The sequence below is a fragment of the Glandiceps talaboti genome, chromosome 13 (genome assembly GCF_964340395.1).
Source record: "Glandiceps talaboti chromosome 13, keGlaTala1.1, whole genome shotgun sequence".
Lineage (NCBI taxonomy): Eukaryota > Metazoa > Hemichordata > Enteropneusta > Spengelidae > Glandiceps > Glandiceps talaboti.
This window is the reverse complement of record NC_135561.1, coordinates 8,515,897-8,532,642: the sequence shown is the minus strand read 5'-3', so window position 1 is coordinate 8,532,642 and position 16,746 is coordinate 8,515,897. Positions and strand designations below refer to the sequence as shown.

Below are 16,746 nucleotides of genomic sequence, written 5' to 3'. Positions count from 1 at the left end.
CTTGCTTGCGGATTGTAGTATGTGTCGAGGCGACAAAGTAGGTATTGTTATTCCATTAAACGCTAAAATGTGATATGTCACACGCTAACAGGTTCACATTCACGTTTACTTTTTATGTGCTCAAGGCAACATACCACTTAATTTTCTAACCTTTCGTGTTACGGTTAGCTTACAAGGTATATTTTCTACTTGCGATTGACAAACTCAAATCACACGCAATGGCTGACGGATCCCGATTGAATCATGAATAATGAATATCCTATAGAGGATCGTGTGTGGCATACTAAGTGATTCGATCGTCACGCACAACACGGGCCAAAAGAGCTGTCATTTCTTTATCTCGTTATCTTATCAATTTAAGATTCCACTTGAAGATGGCTGGGTTAAATTTGGTGGTATTTTGTTGTGTCGTCGCTGCCTCTACTGCAAGTTACACCAAACCAGCACCAGTTTTGGTACCACATCTTTATCAATCTGGTAAGTTGAAAGTACAGGCTTGGTATATCTCAATTCAAACTGACGATACAAAAACCTATTTTGCCGATGGGCTTTGTGAGATGAAATAATGGCAAGAAGAAATAACCATCTGATCAGTGACAAGATAAATTATTATATATTGTGTATATTATTCATATCAGATAACAATATTTCCGAAGATTGAAAGACACCGCGCTGTTTGATTTTAGTAATTTTATAATATTCAGTTCTCCAATGACTTCAACGGAATTTGCTTTCGACTGTCAAATGCTATTGAGTTTCATGTAATTGCAAATATAGTTTTGTTTTGACATACGGCGACGTGACATATTGGATAACAGTGATATTGTTGTGGCTAATACTTTCCACGACCTTTCCTACTCTGCGAACGAGTTACAATTCCTCGACGGTGTGGTTTGATTTTCGCCCATTTGTTGAGTATAACTATGACAAATTGACCAGACTACTTTGGGTGAACAGTGTGTTTTTAGTTCAAGTTAATTAGTTACTAAATTACGGTTATCAATAATATTGATATAGCTGTTTCATGGAATGGAATGAATTGTTAGACAAATTAATTACGCTTTCAATTTACAAACACACTGTATATCAACATTTACGGATAGTTCAAACTACTGAGTCCAAATCACTGATCATGAGTAGCTAGCTGAAACGAGTATTTTATAGAAAGAGCACACTACGTTTCCATGCGGACAACTTTACATTAATACTGTTAACTATTCTCTCCTCGAAAATGATAATATCTCATAACTTAGAAAAAAAAAATATTGAAATGATGACCAATTCATAGATATGGACAGTGACGTCAGAACAAAACCAACGTCTAATGGATAAAATGTCGTTTGTCGTCTCCTCTAGATGTCATACAGAAGCCCGCCAATACGCCAATGATTCCAACTAAAAATCCCATGCAGTCATCGTTCACATATTATTAATCTGACAAAATAAACAGATAGACAGACTTCAATTTATACAAATTGCAAAACGTGTCGACCTATCGTGACTCCACAATGACACCAACAATTCAATCGTGTTTATGGCATCACTTAGTGTGTGTCTTCATTTATCCTTTGACTTTGTTCAAATTGAAGACCTGCGATGGTTAATTGAGAAGTAGTTCTGGCATACTAATATTGAAAGCCCTTACAGTAGTTTATTGAGCCTGTACTACTAGGCCCTCGATGGTTAATTGAGACATAGCTCTGGCACACTAACATTGAAGGCCATCACAGTAGTTTATTATTGAGACTGTAGTACACAAATGAAGACCCTCGATGGTTAATTGAGTTGTAGGATAAAGCTATGATGTGTTTAACACTAAATGACAAACTGAATCATTGTTGTCTGATCGGAATTCAAAATTGACTGCAACACTGATGCTAAAGGATGTCAAGTTAACCGTCTCAGAGGCGATAGAATTAATCCTTCAGGAACTTCACTGTAAAGGGTGAAGGCCAAGGTCTAGATATGCATAGACTTATAATTTCAAAACTCGAGCATATTGTTACATTTCTTTTATTAGTTTGGCATGGTTAATTTCAATACTGTTCATTAGTATCAGTACATTTTGCTGAATACGTATTATCACTTATAAAATAATACAATATAATTATGTTGCTATCAGTTTTCTATTCGCGCCACACAGAAAACTAACAGATTTAATTTTTTTTAAATCTAAATCTGAACTTAAATTTAAAGAACATACGTGTGGTACATACAGTTAGTGTTGTCAATTCTTACGAAATTATGAGCTGTTCGTCACTGAAATATAAAAACAGGATGCAAGCCGCTCTCCATTGCACTGGCGACATCATCGACATCGACTAAACGTTGAATCTTTACATAGGAAAGTCTAAATATGAAGAATTGTGTCATTTATTTGAACTTGTGTTCAAAGAGTCCAAAAATAATAAACTTGAGGAAAAAGTCAATATATATATATATCCGATTTTCAAGGATTGTCATAAGTCTTCGCGCCAATCAATCATCGGCCTTTTGATTACAGTATGTCATAGGAACCCATGAGTAGTCTAGATGTGTGTCAATAATTGAAAAGATACGGTAGGAGTCACTTTGAATAATTAATGAATTTAATAATTGTGCTATTTCGACCATTTTGCTGACAGGTAAAGAAGGATATTATAAATACAAAGGGTGTGGTCTGATCGTCTCATGAACATTCGATATTTCTTTCGCAACCTTAATTTGCATGTCAGCCACTTCTCTAAGCTTAATAGCAGACATCTGTACAACTGTAATAGGAAATATGAATACATTATTTTCATGATAAAATCATTAATAATTAACCCTTTACACAAAACTTTACTAATAATCATATTAAGTAGGACGGTATCTATTATTCTTGTTTAACATAAACATGGAAATCGTCATGATATTAGGATAAATAAATAATTTTGTGACGATATTTCTGGCGGGAATTGTGTAGTGCAGCCGATAAATGGACATAGTTTTCACATCCGGGACTTATATTGACGATTGTTTGACAAAAATTCCTTGCAAAGTTTCAATTGTCAGAAAAATGCGAAATCTTCAGTGACTTAATGAAATGCCTCGTGATCGATTTTCCTGAAATATTAAACAACGTTCTTAAAATTTCTCAAAACGTTGCCATATGAAAGATGTTCCCGACCCCTTTGAAATACTAACTGGGGGTTCGCCATTTTGTTTTCAAGGAAATCGACAATACTTGTTCCCTCTATAACTCAGAGTGCGGCCATATTGGATTATAGCATGGCTCAATTTGGACATCACTTCTCCCTCTGTTTCACACTTGATTGAGTTTTCTTGAACAAAATAACAGCAAAAGTTTTTAAGATTGTATTTCTGATTTGTATACCACCTTAATGATAATAAACTGAACCTGATTTTCTGTGTATCCTATAGATACACGCAAACAGTTGTAACGACCTGTTTATCAAGAAAACAACAGACTTTGCCGTCTATGGTTAACAACGTGTAAACCATCATGTAAGAATTCTGGTGGCATATTGATTGAGGGTTGTCATCTCACGAAGCACTGTAATACAGACAACTGTAAATCCCTTAATTAGGAATGAACAAATAGATATTGTTTTCTTTACTATTGTAATTTTTTAAATACACACAAACCAATTGAAACTACGGCCGCACTCGGAAATCAATGTCCATATTCAAATACCGTTAAAATAAACGTGTAGAATTATTACGTAATATCATGTTTCATAATTCATTATTATATCAATGAAATCAACATACAAAATTGTTGCATATTTATCGTTACAACTAGCAGGACATTTGATACAAATATAAAATATAACATTATTCATTATATTGATTATTATTCAATATAAAGCATGACATTGTTCATTAAAATACAATCAAAATAGATAGTCAATAAAGCAATATAATGTGAAGGAAGGAAGAGAAGGGTAATTTTCAGTTTTATTGTAGTAAATACTGTACAATTTCACTCCTTCACTCCTCCCACATTTTGAAATGGTAGAACCTTCAGTGAACTTTTACAGAAGACAAATACACGTAATTTCAAATCCATTTCTTTCTTTCTATCTATCTATCTATCTATCTATCTATCTATCTATCTATCTATCTATCTATCTATCTATCTATCTATCTATCTATCTATCTATCTATCTATCTATCTATCTATCTATCTATCTATATATCTATTTATCCATCCATCCATTTATCCATCCTCCCAACCAACCCCCCGATGGGTGGATAAAGTGGTGAATTGATGAAATACATGGGTCAAAGGGTGGATAAAGTGTTCAATGGGTAAACTACAGTGTTAAATTGGCGAAATACATTGTTGAATGCATGGATGGATGGATACGATGGATAAAGCTATCGTTAGGTGGATACAGTGGTCAATGGGTGGATGCAGTGGTAAATGGGAGAATACAGTGTTAAATGCGTGGTCAGTGTGGTGCCATTTTTACCTCCTTTTACTCATTATTCTTTATAGCTAACGTCGATGAAGATGTTTCATGTTAAATTCATGTCACTTTAGTTCGTTTCACTTCCGTGACTTCGGAAACGATTACCTTTAACAGTTTGTTGTGAAAGATTTCTTCTGCCTGACTAGGTCTTACCAAGTGCACCTGTCACAGACGAAGGCTCATCGCCTTGCTGTATAGAATAATACCATGCAATGTTTGAAATGCTTCGGTGATTTTTTGACATTTCACAACATTTCTATAAGGCTCTTGAAATTTCACATTACCAAAGGGTGATGAAGCATACCCTGCCCATGACATAAACAAAAAACCCACATTTTGTGTATACACAGCTTCTGAATTGTATGCATTATTATGCAATATACAACACATATTAAATATGATAACTTGACAACTGTTTGATCATCAATTGCAAGTGTGCGTGATATTGAAACATTTAATAGTAAATAGTCAAAGGTCAAGTCATTTTTTAAAAGCATGTATGTATGTATGTATGTATGTATGTATGTATGTATGTATGTATGTATGTATGTATGTGTGTGCGTATGTATGTAGGTAGGTAGATGGGTGGGTGGGTGGATGGATGGATGATGGATGGATGGATGGTTGGATGGATGGATGGATGGATGGATGGATGGATGGATGGATGGATGGATGGATGGATGGATGGATGGATGGATGGATGGATGGATGGATGGATAGATAGATAGATAGATAGATAGATAGATAGATAGATAGATAGATAGATAGATAGATAGATAGATAGATAGATAGATAGATAGATAGATAGATAGATAGATAGATAGCTAGATAGATAGCTATCATGCTTTATCAATTTCTTCTTCTGTATGTTTGCCAAAACTGATACGTTTGCAACTGAACGTACAGGTAACTGACCGTAAAACCATCACTTAGTATAACATTAAACATGGTTTGCAGAGGTCTTTGATTTTTCATAGTAGGTAATTAATGAACTACAAAATTAGAACTATAGTACTGCAGCTATAGTTGAACAGGTTTGGGGAGTGTTTTTACGTAACAGATTCTGTGCTCACAGCTATAGTGACTTGGATGTACACGTAGAAAGCTCAAAGTTACCTTGCAGACATGATTAGTGTCATAAAAGCAAGTAATTGTATCCTCGTTTTAATTGTACCTGTAATCGCATTAATATCAACGACTAGTATAGTAGTCTACTATTTAGCTAATCTCGGTTGGAACTGTTTCAGTTGGGATTGACAAAATTTACCAAAAATTGTGAAAACTACAGCTACGTTGACTTTAAAATTGTCTGTTTATACCAAAAATCCACTGAGCATTTTATTATCCCTAATATATACATTCATCACTTGAAAGTACGCTGGTGTTGAACAAATACATGTTTTGCTAGCCTCCAAGTGGTAATTTAAATTGACTGTTAGTGGTAAACTAATTACAAATTGGGTTAAAGTGGCACAAGCCGAGTTTATAAAATTTGTTCTCTCTCGTGAAAATACTTCAATAAAACCACATTCCAGTATAATGTAAATGTCGATATACGACTTTCTATAACATTACTAGTATCCTTTGGCATTGTTAGAACAGTTGAATTCACAGTATGGGTTTCTTGAACATTTTTTGATACGTATGATAAATTACGTCATCGGATCATTGATAAGTTATATCTTAATACCAGGTTTGAGTTCAGTCAATTGCAAGTGGTTGTTAAGTGTGCTTTAGTGAGTAAAATACTGCGAGTGCCTTTTAAATATGCAGCTTGTCCCCATTTATCCATAACGCGAAGCATTGGATGATCAGTGACGACGACAATGTTTGCCGTATACGTAAACGCGGGATGTTTATGTTTGACCGATTTATCCTTAGATAAAGTGATATCTAGCGTTACAAAGTCTAATAATATGTGAAGTTCATGAGTGTGAACATCACACGAGGGATATTTTGTTCGAAATAGAAGCGCTTTACTCTTCCCTTGTGTAAAATTCCGCTGTCGCTGAATTACCATACCAATGTTGCATGACTTGAACATATCTATAGAAGTATAATAACGGTAGAGAAACTACGATCGATGTGTTGCTTTTGGGGGAAAAAAGTGTTTTCCATGATTCAAGATAGTTACACTGAGTCACGGAAAAAAATCGTTGTCTGTGAGTGATTCAACCATAATGTGATTTCTGAGCTGTAAAAGATGACAAACAGGCCTTGGTAAACTACACCTAGTTAGAACTACAAATCGCTATCAATAATCTCCAGTCTTAGCGTCATTGTCCATAGCAGCTGCTTCTCGCTATTTGTCTTGACAACGACCTTTAACCTTAATAATATTCGTTCACAAATTAGATTTTCTTGGGATTGACAAGTTATACGAACACATAAAAGAGAAAACACAACTCAATTGTAAGGTAGATCGTATACAGAATCTACTTGATGTCAAACTATATATTAGGAATGTAATAACGTGTACAATAATTATAGTATAATATGGAAACGGGCGAAAGGCGTGCAATCATTCTGTGCCAATACAAAAGTTGGCCTGCTTATTAAAATGTTAAAACTACACATTTTAAATATTATAAATGCTAAAAATAGAAATCTATTTCAAAAAACTTTCTATAACACGTAAGACAAGGTATATCTTAGAGTATACGATATATATATATATATATATATATATATATATATATATATATATATATATATATATATATATATATATATATATATATATATATATATAATTTCATTGTTGTACCTGATGTGTTAATCGTATAATAACGCGATATTTGATATTGATATTTACATAACGTAATTGACAGTGGCAAGGTTACACTTCGTTGTGACTTGTATTTATTCACCGTCGTCAAATAAATCTCAGCTGGCCCCGGTGACAAAACGCACATACCATCAAATATTGATAATGTAATCACGCTTGACTTGGTAGTTATTCAACAAAACATTCATGTCTTTCCTGCGAGCAATTGGAAACACTTCCGTGTAAATTAAAACGGACAGAACATCACACTGAGTTTGCAATTAATATTAAAATGAACGCTGTTTACCAGGAATACTATTGTATGTGTTGTTGCCATATCGATAACTCACAAGCCTGATTTTATTACTCATAAATATCAATTAATTTTATTGAACCGTGTCTACTACAATGATTGAATTTATTTGACAAGGGTCACTTAGGCCAGTATGAAAGTCAGAATCGGGGTATAGCATTATGGAGAACATTGGCATGATATAACTGGTTAGTCATGAGGCACATGGGACCCTGTAGTAGGGGATATTTACTAAAAAAACCCTTAATGATATATATATATATATATATATATATATATATATATATATATATATATATATATATATATATATATATATATATATATATAACGGTCTGTGTCGAGTTGTACAACGCTGTGAACAATTGTGGGGAATCGCTGTGAAAGCGTGCTCAATTATTATTGAAATAATATTTGCAATGCACCTTAGTAACAGTTTTCGGTCCAGGAAAAAAGGCCAAGTCCATCAGTTCTTAAAATTTCAAAACATGAGTCAAATAGTTAAGAGAACTTACAAGGAAAGCCTATTCTTGCTAGTATAAACGTCTATGTACATCCGAAGCCATTAAATATCATCATAAAACCGGGAATGTTAGAACGTTATATTGAACTACACAGCTGGGGATAAATTAGTAAACTCTTGTTTAACCACGCGGGCCTTATGATGGTGGTGATGGTAGTATGGTAGTCTAGTTCCTACACGGTATATCGTTGCGATATTGCCTTTATGCAAAGAATACAGCCACTATGCAAATATCTTAATTAGACCATTGGTAAAAGTCAATGTCGTAAAGGTAATTTTAGGTGGCAAATCCCAAATCAACTAGTAACAGACAATGTACAACATTTTAAATATCGACACTTTCTTAACACTTTACTCCCATTTTGGCCGACTGAAATTTAGCATTGCTCAAACAAGTGTCCCGCAATATCAAATACTCAAGAGAATGTGTTTTTTAAGTACTCCGGCAATCATTTTATTAGAGAGGTTGATATTGTCAGATTTGATTATATTAGTCTGTTTAATATTAATCACCTAGCTAACTATTTGTTTCTCAATGGTCAGTTATTTTCCAGAGACCAATGGCACAATACCACGTTACTTTTATATGTCTGAGCTATTTTTGTTTTGTTTCTTCACCAGTATATATGAATGAATGTGGTGTGGAGTATCTGAAGGAAGTTGAAATAAAAGCTCTCGCGGGATCAATGACATTTAGAATCAATAAAAAAGAACTTCCAGATGAAACTGACTGTACTCTCAGGCTTAACTTACCGAAAGATAACAGTGTGGCGCTGTGGATGGACGATTTCGTGTCATTTCCGATAAACAACGCCCTCGACGACTGCGAGAACGGTCAGATTACAGTTTCAGATACGTCAACAGAGCAAATATTGAACGAAGATGTCAAGATATGTGAATCGCAGCAACAGAAAGTCAACAGGGCTTATTTAAGCGAAGGAAGAGCGGTTGATGTGAGAATTTTGATTCCCGACACCATTCATGTCCAGGGTAACATTTCTTTCGACATGACTTTCTTGGCGTTCAAGCCGATGACAAATACTTCAAAAGGTGAGATACATGGCAATTGTTAATTGAATAAAATGTAGAAATCTGTAAACCACGTCATTTATACTAGTATTGCTCCATTGGATTGCATTCCTTATTTTGTGTCTAATAAAATAATTCAGTTTATATTGACTATTTTATGATTTAACTTGCCTTTTCTGAGATTATGTAGTTTAACTGTAATTTGTGGAATATCATTTATAAATATATGAAAAGTTGCTATTTTTCTTGCATTTTTAAATTCTTTTATGCTAAGACCTACGTATTTTCAATACATCTTTCTTTCTTTTTTATAGCGAATCAGTATGAAATGATATTGGTAATTATGTCAATTTTTTTCGCATTATATTTTGTAACTTCCCATTTACAGATGACTGTTACGTGTGTAACAAGAAAAACGGTGACGTGGAAGATCCCCTGTGTATAGACAAACGTTTAAAATGTGACAGTGTAAGCAATTGCATAGGAGAATACGAAGACGACGAAGCTTTTGCAATTACAAGAGGTGGGTGTTGAGGGCGCTCGTCATGGTTACGTTACAAGGTGTCTTTTGACACCATAATTTCGTATAATGTCGACCACCTTGATCGATAAGCTACCAGCAAATTTAAACATATAAGCAAGTCCATAGTTTGACTATGTTATCCATTGACATTACCAAACTAATTATGTGACGTCACCATGAGCGACTATTCATGTCCATACCCCCACCACATACTGTGGAAGACTGACTGGTGAGGACAACGACCTTTAATATCCATAACTGCGGCCTACGGCTTAAAACTACACGTGTGACCACCGGTCGTTGTCCTCATCGATCTGACATCAAAAAAATACTCAAGAATACGTCAAAGTCAAATGAGAACGCTGTATCTTAGTGAGGGAAAGCGGTTCTAAATTAAAAACTACAATCGTGAGAAATACCCACACATTACTTGATATAAACATGGGAGACCCAGCCTTCCTTGGAAACACAAGTGAGGCTGGTTTGATCTTAACTACATGTATTCATCTCCAATAATACATCGCCCTAGTGTAACCATAGAGAGGGTCTATGGTGTAACAGACAGCAGCTCCCTAATATAGCTAGCAGCAGGGCTCCCTAGTATAGCTAGCAGTAGCTCCCGAGTATAACTAACAGCAGGGCTCCCTAGTGTAACTGACATCAGCTCCCTAGTATAGCTAGCAGGAGCTCCCGAGTATAACTAACAGCAGGGCTCCCTAGTGTAACTGACATCAGCTCCCTAGTATAGCTAGCAGCATGGCTCCCTAGTGTAACTAATAGCAGGGCTCCCTAGCGTAACTAACAGCAGGGCTCACTAGTGTAACTAATTACAGCAGGGCTCCCAAGTATAACCAACGGCAGGGCTCGCTAGTATAACTAACGACAGGGCAGAGTCGCCTTTATTCACCTTTCACTTACCTTTAAAGTACTTTATTCGGCAGTATACATTTTAGTTGTATATATAATTCAGTATAAAATATATGTTTTGTTTTAGTTCTAAATGTGAATGTAACAAATCAAAGTAATTTATTTCTCATTTCGCAAACGAAGTGTTCTTAAATTTTTCAAGTGTAACGAGGAGATTAAATAAGCAAATTTATGAGTTTGTTAAATAACACTAGCAAAAAAAAAAATTCAATAATACCACTTAGGTTTGCTCTGACCTGTCATTCACTTTCATTACTACGGTTATCAACGTTTTCCCATTGTGACCATGAACCATGACCCATCAATCAAGTGCATTGTGAATGCGTGTTAGATGCAATACAAGCTTAATACTGTAAAACCTGATACCTTATATCTAGGGTGTTATCACAAAGAGTTACAGAAACCAAGTCACTCAAGCCTGACACCCTATATATAGGGTGTAATTACATAGAGTTACAGAAACCAAGTCATTACAGCCCGACACCTATACATAGGGTGCAATTATAAAGAGTTACATAAACCAAGTCATTAAAGCCTGACACCCTATATATAGTATGTAATTACACAGAGTTATAGAAAGCGTTGATACTAATATGACTATCATAATTTCAATTCATCAGATGAACATTGTCGTTTTGTATGTAACGCTACCGATGTCAATGGTACCGCCATCTCTGTAGATGGTATAGATGTCTGTAATGTATTCACGGACTGCCCTGGTGGTGAAGACGAAGATGCAGTATTATGTGCCAGAGGTAAAAAAAAATCGTGCAATTCTTATAAACAGCAAATTTAAAGGCTTGCACATGTCAACAGTGAGGGCGCTTGTCGGTTTCAGATGGTTTATCTTAGTTTTTGAAAACTGCCTGAAAGAAATGATTTATAATATCATGGTAGTTTTTGATAAAATTTATTAGAAACTCGTGTCTTTCAATTTGGCATATGATTTTTCACTGAACTTGCACACGGCTCAGGTAAGCTGTCGGAAATTGATTCAGGACACCAGTTTGAGGTCACAGTGAGAACATAGCTAGCTACATACTTTCTTATGTATGGAATGAAAATGATATGGATATTCAAGATGAATTCTGGGTTCACTTTAACTAACATAAAATCACTAATAAGAGGTGTGTACAATAAAGCATAATGATTGTTAAATGATTGCATTCATAAATATATAGACACTACAGTTGTGGTGTTGGAAGGTTTAGGAGCAAATGGAAGTCAAAAGTCATTTATTATCACTCTTTACCTAAAGTGTTGAGTGAAACATTGCTCAAATAAATACTAACAGTTGTTTTATCATTTGAAAGAACTACTCTTTTCACAGGGTACATGCACAGCGCCATCAACGATTCCCACATTTAAATGAACAACGGATGTATGTGATTTAAAATCAAACCCGTCAGAGAAATAGGAACGGATGTTTCATTTTAACACGTCAATGTTTATATGTGCACAGATGAAGCCATAAACACATGAATCTTAAGTTATTATTCGCAGCGATTACTAACAATGGTGCGCGCGAATATAAGTGGTATTTGTTTGTACAGAATACTGCAGTGCAATACCGAAAACATCATTGCATACCAACATGCTATTAAATTATATGTAAATCTGACTCGAACGTTCGTTCTACACGATATAGCGCGTAATCGATCGCATGGTCATTTTTACGGAGTTGAAATTTGTTGTTTCTGAAAACATATGTAATAATAACAGAACCCCATGCCGCTTGAGTGCTGGTGCTTGCAGTGTTTTCTGCTACACTTCCACTCACTACGCTCTTGAAAGTACGGCCGCAGAGAACACTGCAAGCATTCGTGCAAATACCCAGACATGTACTACTCGGAGTATGTACTCCATATATATACTTGTGCGCATGCGTCATGGGGTTCTGTCATATTATATAACGCAGAATGAGTTTACAAAAGTAGACGATAGAACTGTAATACCTTTCTTTTATCACTCATGCCCTTCTATAGATGAGTTGTTTGGACCTCTGGGCTTAGGAGGTGGTATTATTATTATCTTGTGTGTCATCTTGCTAATCATCGTCGTTGCCCTTGGAGTCTACAAGCGAAGAAAACATCAGGTCAAAAAGAAGAGGAGCGACACAAGTAAATATTCCAAAGGAGAAGAGCCTGCCAGAGGTGATGCTGTATGAGTTTGAAATACAACCATCATTCGTTACTCATGTTGTTTTTACTTTAATTGGTTTCTCCCCGAGCGAGCGAGCGAGAGACAGACAGACAGACAGACAGACAGACAGACAGACAGACAGACAGACAGACAGACAGACAGACAGACAGACAGACAGACAGACAGACAGACAGACAGACAGACAGACAGACAGACAGACAGACAGACAGACAGGGAGGGAGGGAGGAACAATAGTTCCATAGCAAGTTAAGAGGTCTTTCAGAAGTTCAAGTTGCATGGAGAAGCATCATATAGCTAAAATGATGTAGGCTTGGTGTTTCACTCTTGGGAAATTACAGCTAAAATGATGTAGGTTTGGTGTTTCACTCTTGGGATATTACGTTTTTGACACAGAGCTAGATATATTTCGACTCTATACTAACAATAACAGAGACACAATAAACTCAGAAGGATCCTTTGCCCAATCACATTGAACACTGATAAGCATTGTTATTCTTTCACAATGCAACAAAAACAGGCTTCTAATGAAAACATTACACCTGGACATGATGACTTCAATTGTTTATTTTCTAACTGATAATCAATAGTTAAACATGACTACTTCTACATCCACACTGTGCACAGCACCTAAGTAATTGTTTCTTTTGCATTAGATGTTGTCTGAGGGTGTGTAATAAATGTCATGATGCATGAGTGAAACACCAAGCCTACATCATTTTAGCTGTATATGTAAAAAGGTGTGTTAAAGTTGTCGATGGAAAGGTCTGTTATCGTGATCTAAGTATCAATGTAGTTTGTCGTTCTTTCGTTTGATGAAAGTTGAAGGGGTATCTGGGATATGTTTATAATTAGGAAATAACATACCTTAGAATGAGAAATTGTTTCATTTATATATGTGAAATCTTTCCGAGGAAATCCATCGAAGTGATACAGGATGTAGTTATTTCATGATTTTAAATTATGAGGTTAGTGATTTATGAACGTATTTGTCGAAATAAATCAGTCTTAGGCTGTTCACTAATGAGAATAAAACTCATTAGCTTCGATGCCCACTTACCAGAACGTATTTGGCAGCTTAGGCCTTGTCAAAAGTAAAAATGAAAAAGTAGTGAAAATAGTTGTTGTTATTAAAATCTATCCCGATTTGGAAATATTTGGAGTTATTTCCTCAAAATCAATGCTGTATTTCGCTTCTTCCATGTCATCTCATACCAAGATACAAAATGTAAGCTAGTTCTTTAGCACGTGACCGCCGGTGCGCTGATTTTGTCTTCTGTAAAAACATGTTTAGGTTATAAACGACTGTTTGTGAAGGCGATTGTCATTGTTAACTGCTGACGTCATTTTGGGTCGTGTAGATATTTTCAACAATTACTCGTTAATAATATGTAAGGGATGCATGCAACTGTATATTCTCCTCTACACTATGCAGAAACCAACTAAGTTAAATCTATATCGTATGTTGGTTATATTATTGTGTTTAGATAATGCAACTCAGATCCCCTCATTAACAGAGTCAATTTTTAAAAATAATTCTTTATAACGCTGGCAACAGGTGTCAATACTGAAGGGAAACGCCACTCCAGAAATAGAGACATTTTCATAAACTACTTGTTCTAGAGAGTCATTTCATTATTTTACATCACATACAATTACTTGCGATTTCTGAGAAACATCATATTGATCACATGCCTTTATAAGGTATCTTTGCTATGGGCTACTGCATCTTTGGAGTCAGCAGAAGTAGTGTATTCAAGTTGCACACTGAATATTCATGAGAGCTGTGCAATCGTGACTCATGAATATTCAGTGTGCAACTTTACTACATTATTTCTGCTGACTCCCATGATGCAATAGTCCATAGCTAAGACACCCTATAAGGGCACAAGATCAACTAGATGTTTTATGAAATCATAAGTAATTGTAGGTGATGTAAAATCATGAAACGATTATCCGGAACCCATAGTTGATGAAATGTCTCTGTTTCCTGGAGTGGTGTTCCCTATGGGGTAATACAAGAAACAACTGAATCTTTGACCGAGAATACTTTACATGCGATTAAAATAAGAAATGTTTCCTGAAAAAAATAATTTGTGTAAGCTTTATGGAAATTTGTCATGTAGCCGACAAAACTCATACCTCATGGTGGTAATCATTTCCAGCAACTAGTAATACCAATTAAGGACGATGAGAATCAAGTTGATCGAGGATGACGCTACTTTAATCTATAGGGTAAGTTTGGATACTTTGTAGAATGACTGTCCAAGTTGACAGATTTTAGGATTTGCAAAACTGTGCTTGTAATTGTCAAATGTTATACTTAAGTCTTACTGTATTCTGAAAACTGACCAGTTCTACCTTTAATTCAAGTTGCATGCAGAGAAAACACGAAGATATTTGTAAAGAGTTGTGTGCAGTATTTAAAAGATTACATGTCTTTGGAGTTTGTATTTTGTACTATGACATTAATAAACTAGGAATATAAAGTGTTGATTGATGGAGATATTAATATAAATATATGGTTATAAGATATACGTGTATATTTCATCGTGATGACGTCATCTGTGATGTTAAATCCGTACCGAGATGTGACAATAAACAGACTATGTTTTCCCTTTACATAAATTATGATAATCAAAATGGATGAAAAGTGTTTACTAAATGCTGCATTGATTACTAACTTTAAAATACTGGTAAATTTTAAATGTTTGTTTAACATGACACATAACCTAGCCAGCATCATGTTACACATGATGTGGTATTTATCATCAACATAGTATACACGTCATAAATTAAATTTCAACTGTTTCTCCTACTTTGTTCAAGAAAACTTAAACCCATTCTCAGTTCAAATCAAGGAAAATAAATGAGGGGTCACCATACAAACCTTTAAATAGAGGTCAAAACGTTAGCACAAAAGGGAACTTACAATCCAGACTGAGCATCCTCAGACACAAAGGACTATGGGATTATATGTGGTTATCGCAATACCTAATCTGGAGCTCCCGATTAAAGTAAACCTCCCACAATGGTCATGGCAACTATGAATTGATCATTTGTGGTTACAAACAATGTAACATTATTGTTTACAATACTATTTGGTTAGTATTTATTATCACATTTCCCATGATGCAACATTCAACATGGCGGGTTTGCAAGTTCCCTATTAGGTCATTTTATAAACTCAATATGGCTGCTGATTATTGTGTTAACTCTATGGGAAAATAAAAGATTGTAACAAGACGGTGAACACCGAATTTCTTTCCTTATTTCCAAACGAGCAGGGACAAGCTTTCATATTGCAAAGTTTGGAGAGATTGTAAGAACTCGGGTTGCAAGGAAAATTTGCCCCTGAGGTGTATTCTACCTTATACATTTAGATGAAATATTCAAATTCTAGTTTAATATCTGACGTCATGTTGAGTTGGTAAAGCCCGAGATCCATAGAAACTGTTGTTGTTGTTGTTGTTGTTGTTGTTGTTGTTGTTGTTGTTGTTGTTGTTGTTGTATAATACGATAATTTGTTATGCAAAATTGATATCAATTTGATAAATTCAATGGCAATAATATAGAACTACCGTAAACAGTTGTTGAGTTTATATGTTCTCAACACTTTACTGGGCCAATTTAAATAATAGATGAATTGGATAACTGTTCCTCATCATACCCCTAATGAAGAAGAATAGGCAAGGAATTCAAGAGGAGCAAGCCTGTTAGGGATTTAGATTATCTAGCCTTTGTATTTATAAACATTGTTCGCTTGAGGATTGGAAAAGGGACAGTGTGTAATGCAAAATGTAAGTCGCAAATTGGAGTATTTATTTATTCGTTAATCAGTTCCTCAAATTCTCATCATATTTGGTAGAATAGATTTAACACTGACTTTTGTTATCGGTAATGGCCGATAGATTGATTGATTGATTGGTTGGTTGGTTGGTTGGTTGGTTGGTTGGTTGGTTGGTTGGTTGGTTGGTTGGTTGGTTGGTTGGTTGGTTGGTTGGTTGGTTGGTTGGTTGGTTGGTTGGTTGGTTGGTTGGTTGGTTG

The 16,746-nt window shown here is 35.2% G+C and overlaps 1 protein-coding gene across 1 annotated transcript; it reads left to right on the top strand.

Moving 5' to 3' along the window:
- The first annotated feature begins 354 nt into the window (after positions 1-354).
- LOC144444187 (uncharacterized) lies at positions 355-9,623 on the top strand. Its single transcript, XM_078133604.1, has 3 exons — positions 355-477; positions 8,682-9,110; positions 9,478-9,623. Exons 1-3 carry the CDS (start codon positions 375-377, stop codon positions 9,621-9,623), a joined length of 678 nt encoding a protein of 225 aa, XP_077989730.1. The 5' UTR covers positions 355-374.
- Positions 9,624-16,746: the final 7,123 nt, after the last annotated feature.

Excerpts from the sequence above, each read along its gene's own strand:
- LOC144444187 (XM_078133604.1), top strand. The coding sequence starts at position 375 with ATGGCTGGGTTAAATTTGGTGGTATTTTGTTGTGTCGTCGCTGCCTCT. Across the intron at positions 478-8,681 it reads ACCACATCTTTATCAATCTG|TATATATGAATGAATGTGGT; the intron begins GTAAGTTGAAAG and ends TTTCTTCACCAG. Across the intron at positions 9,111-9,477 it reads GATGACAAATACTTCAAAAG|ATGACTGTTACGTGTGTAAC; the intron begins GTGAGATACATG and ends TCCCATTTACAG.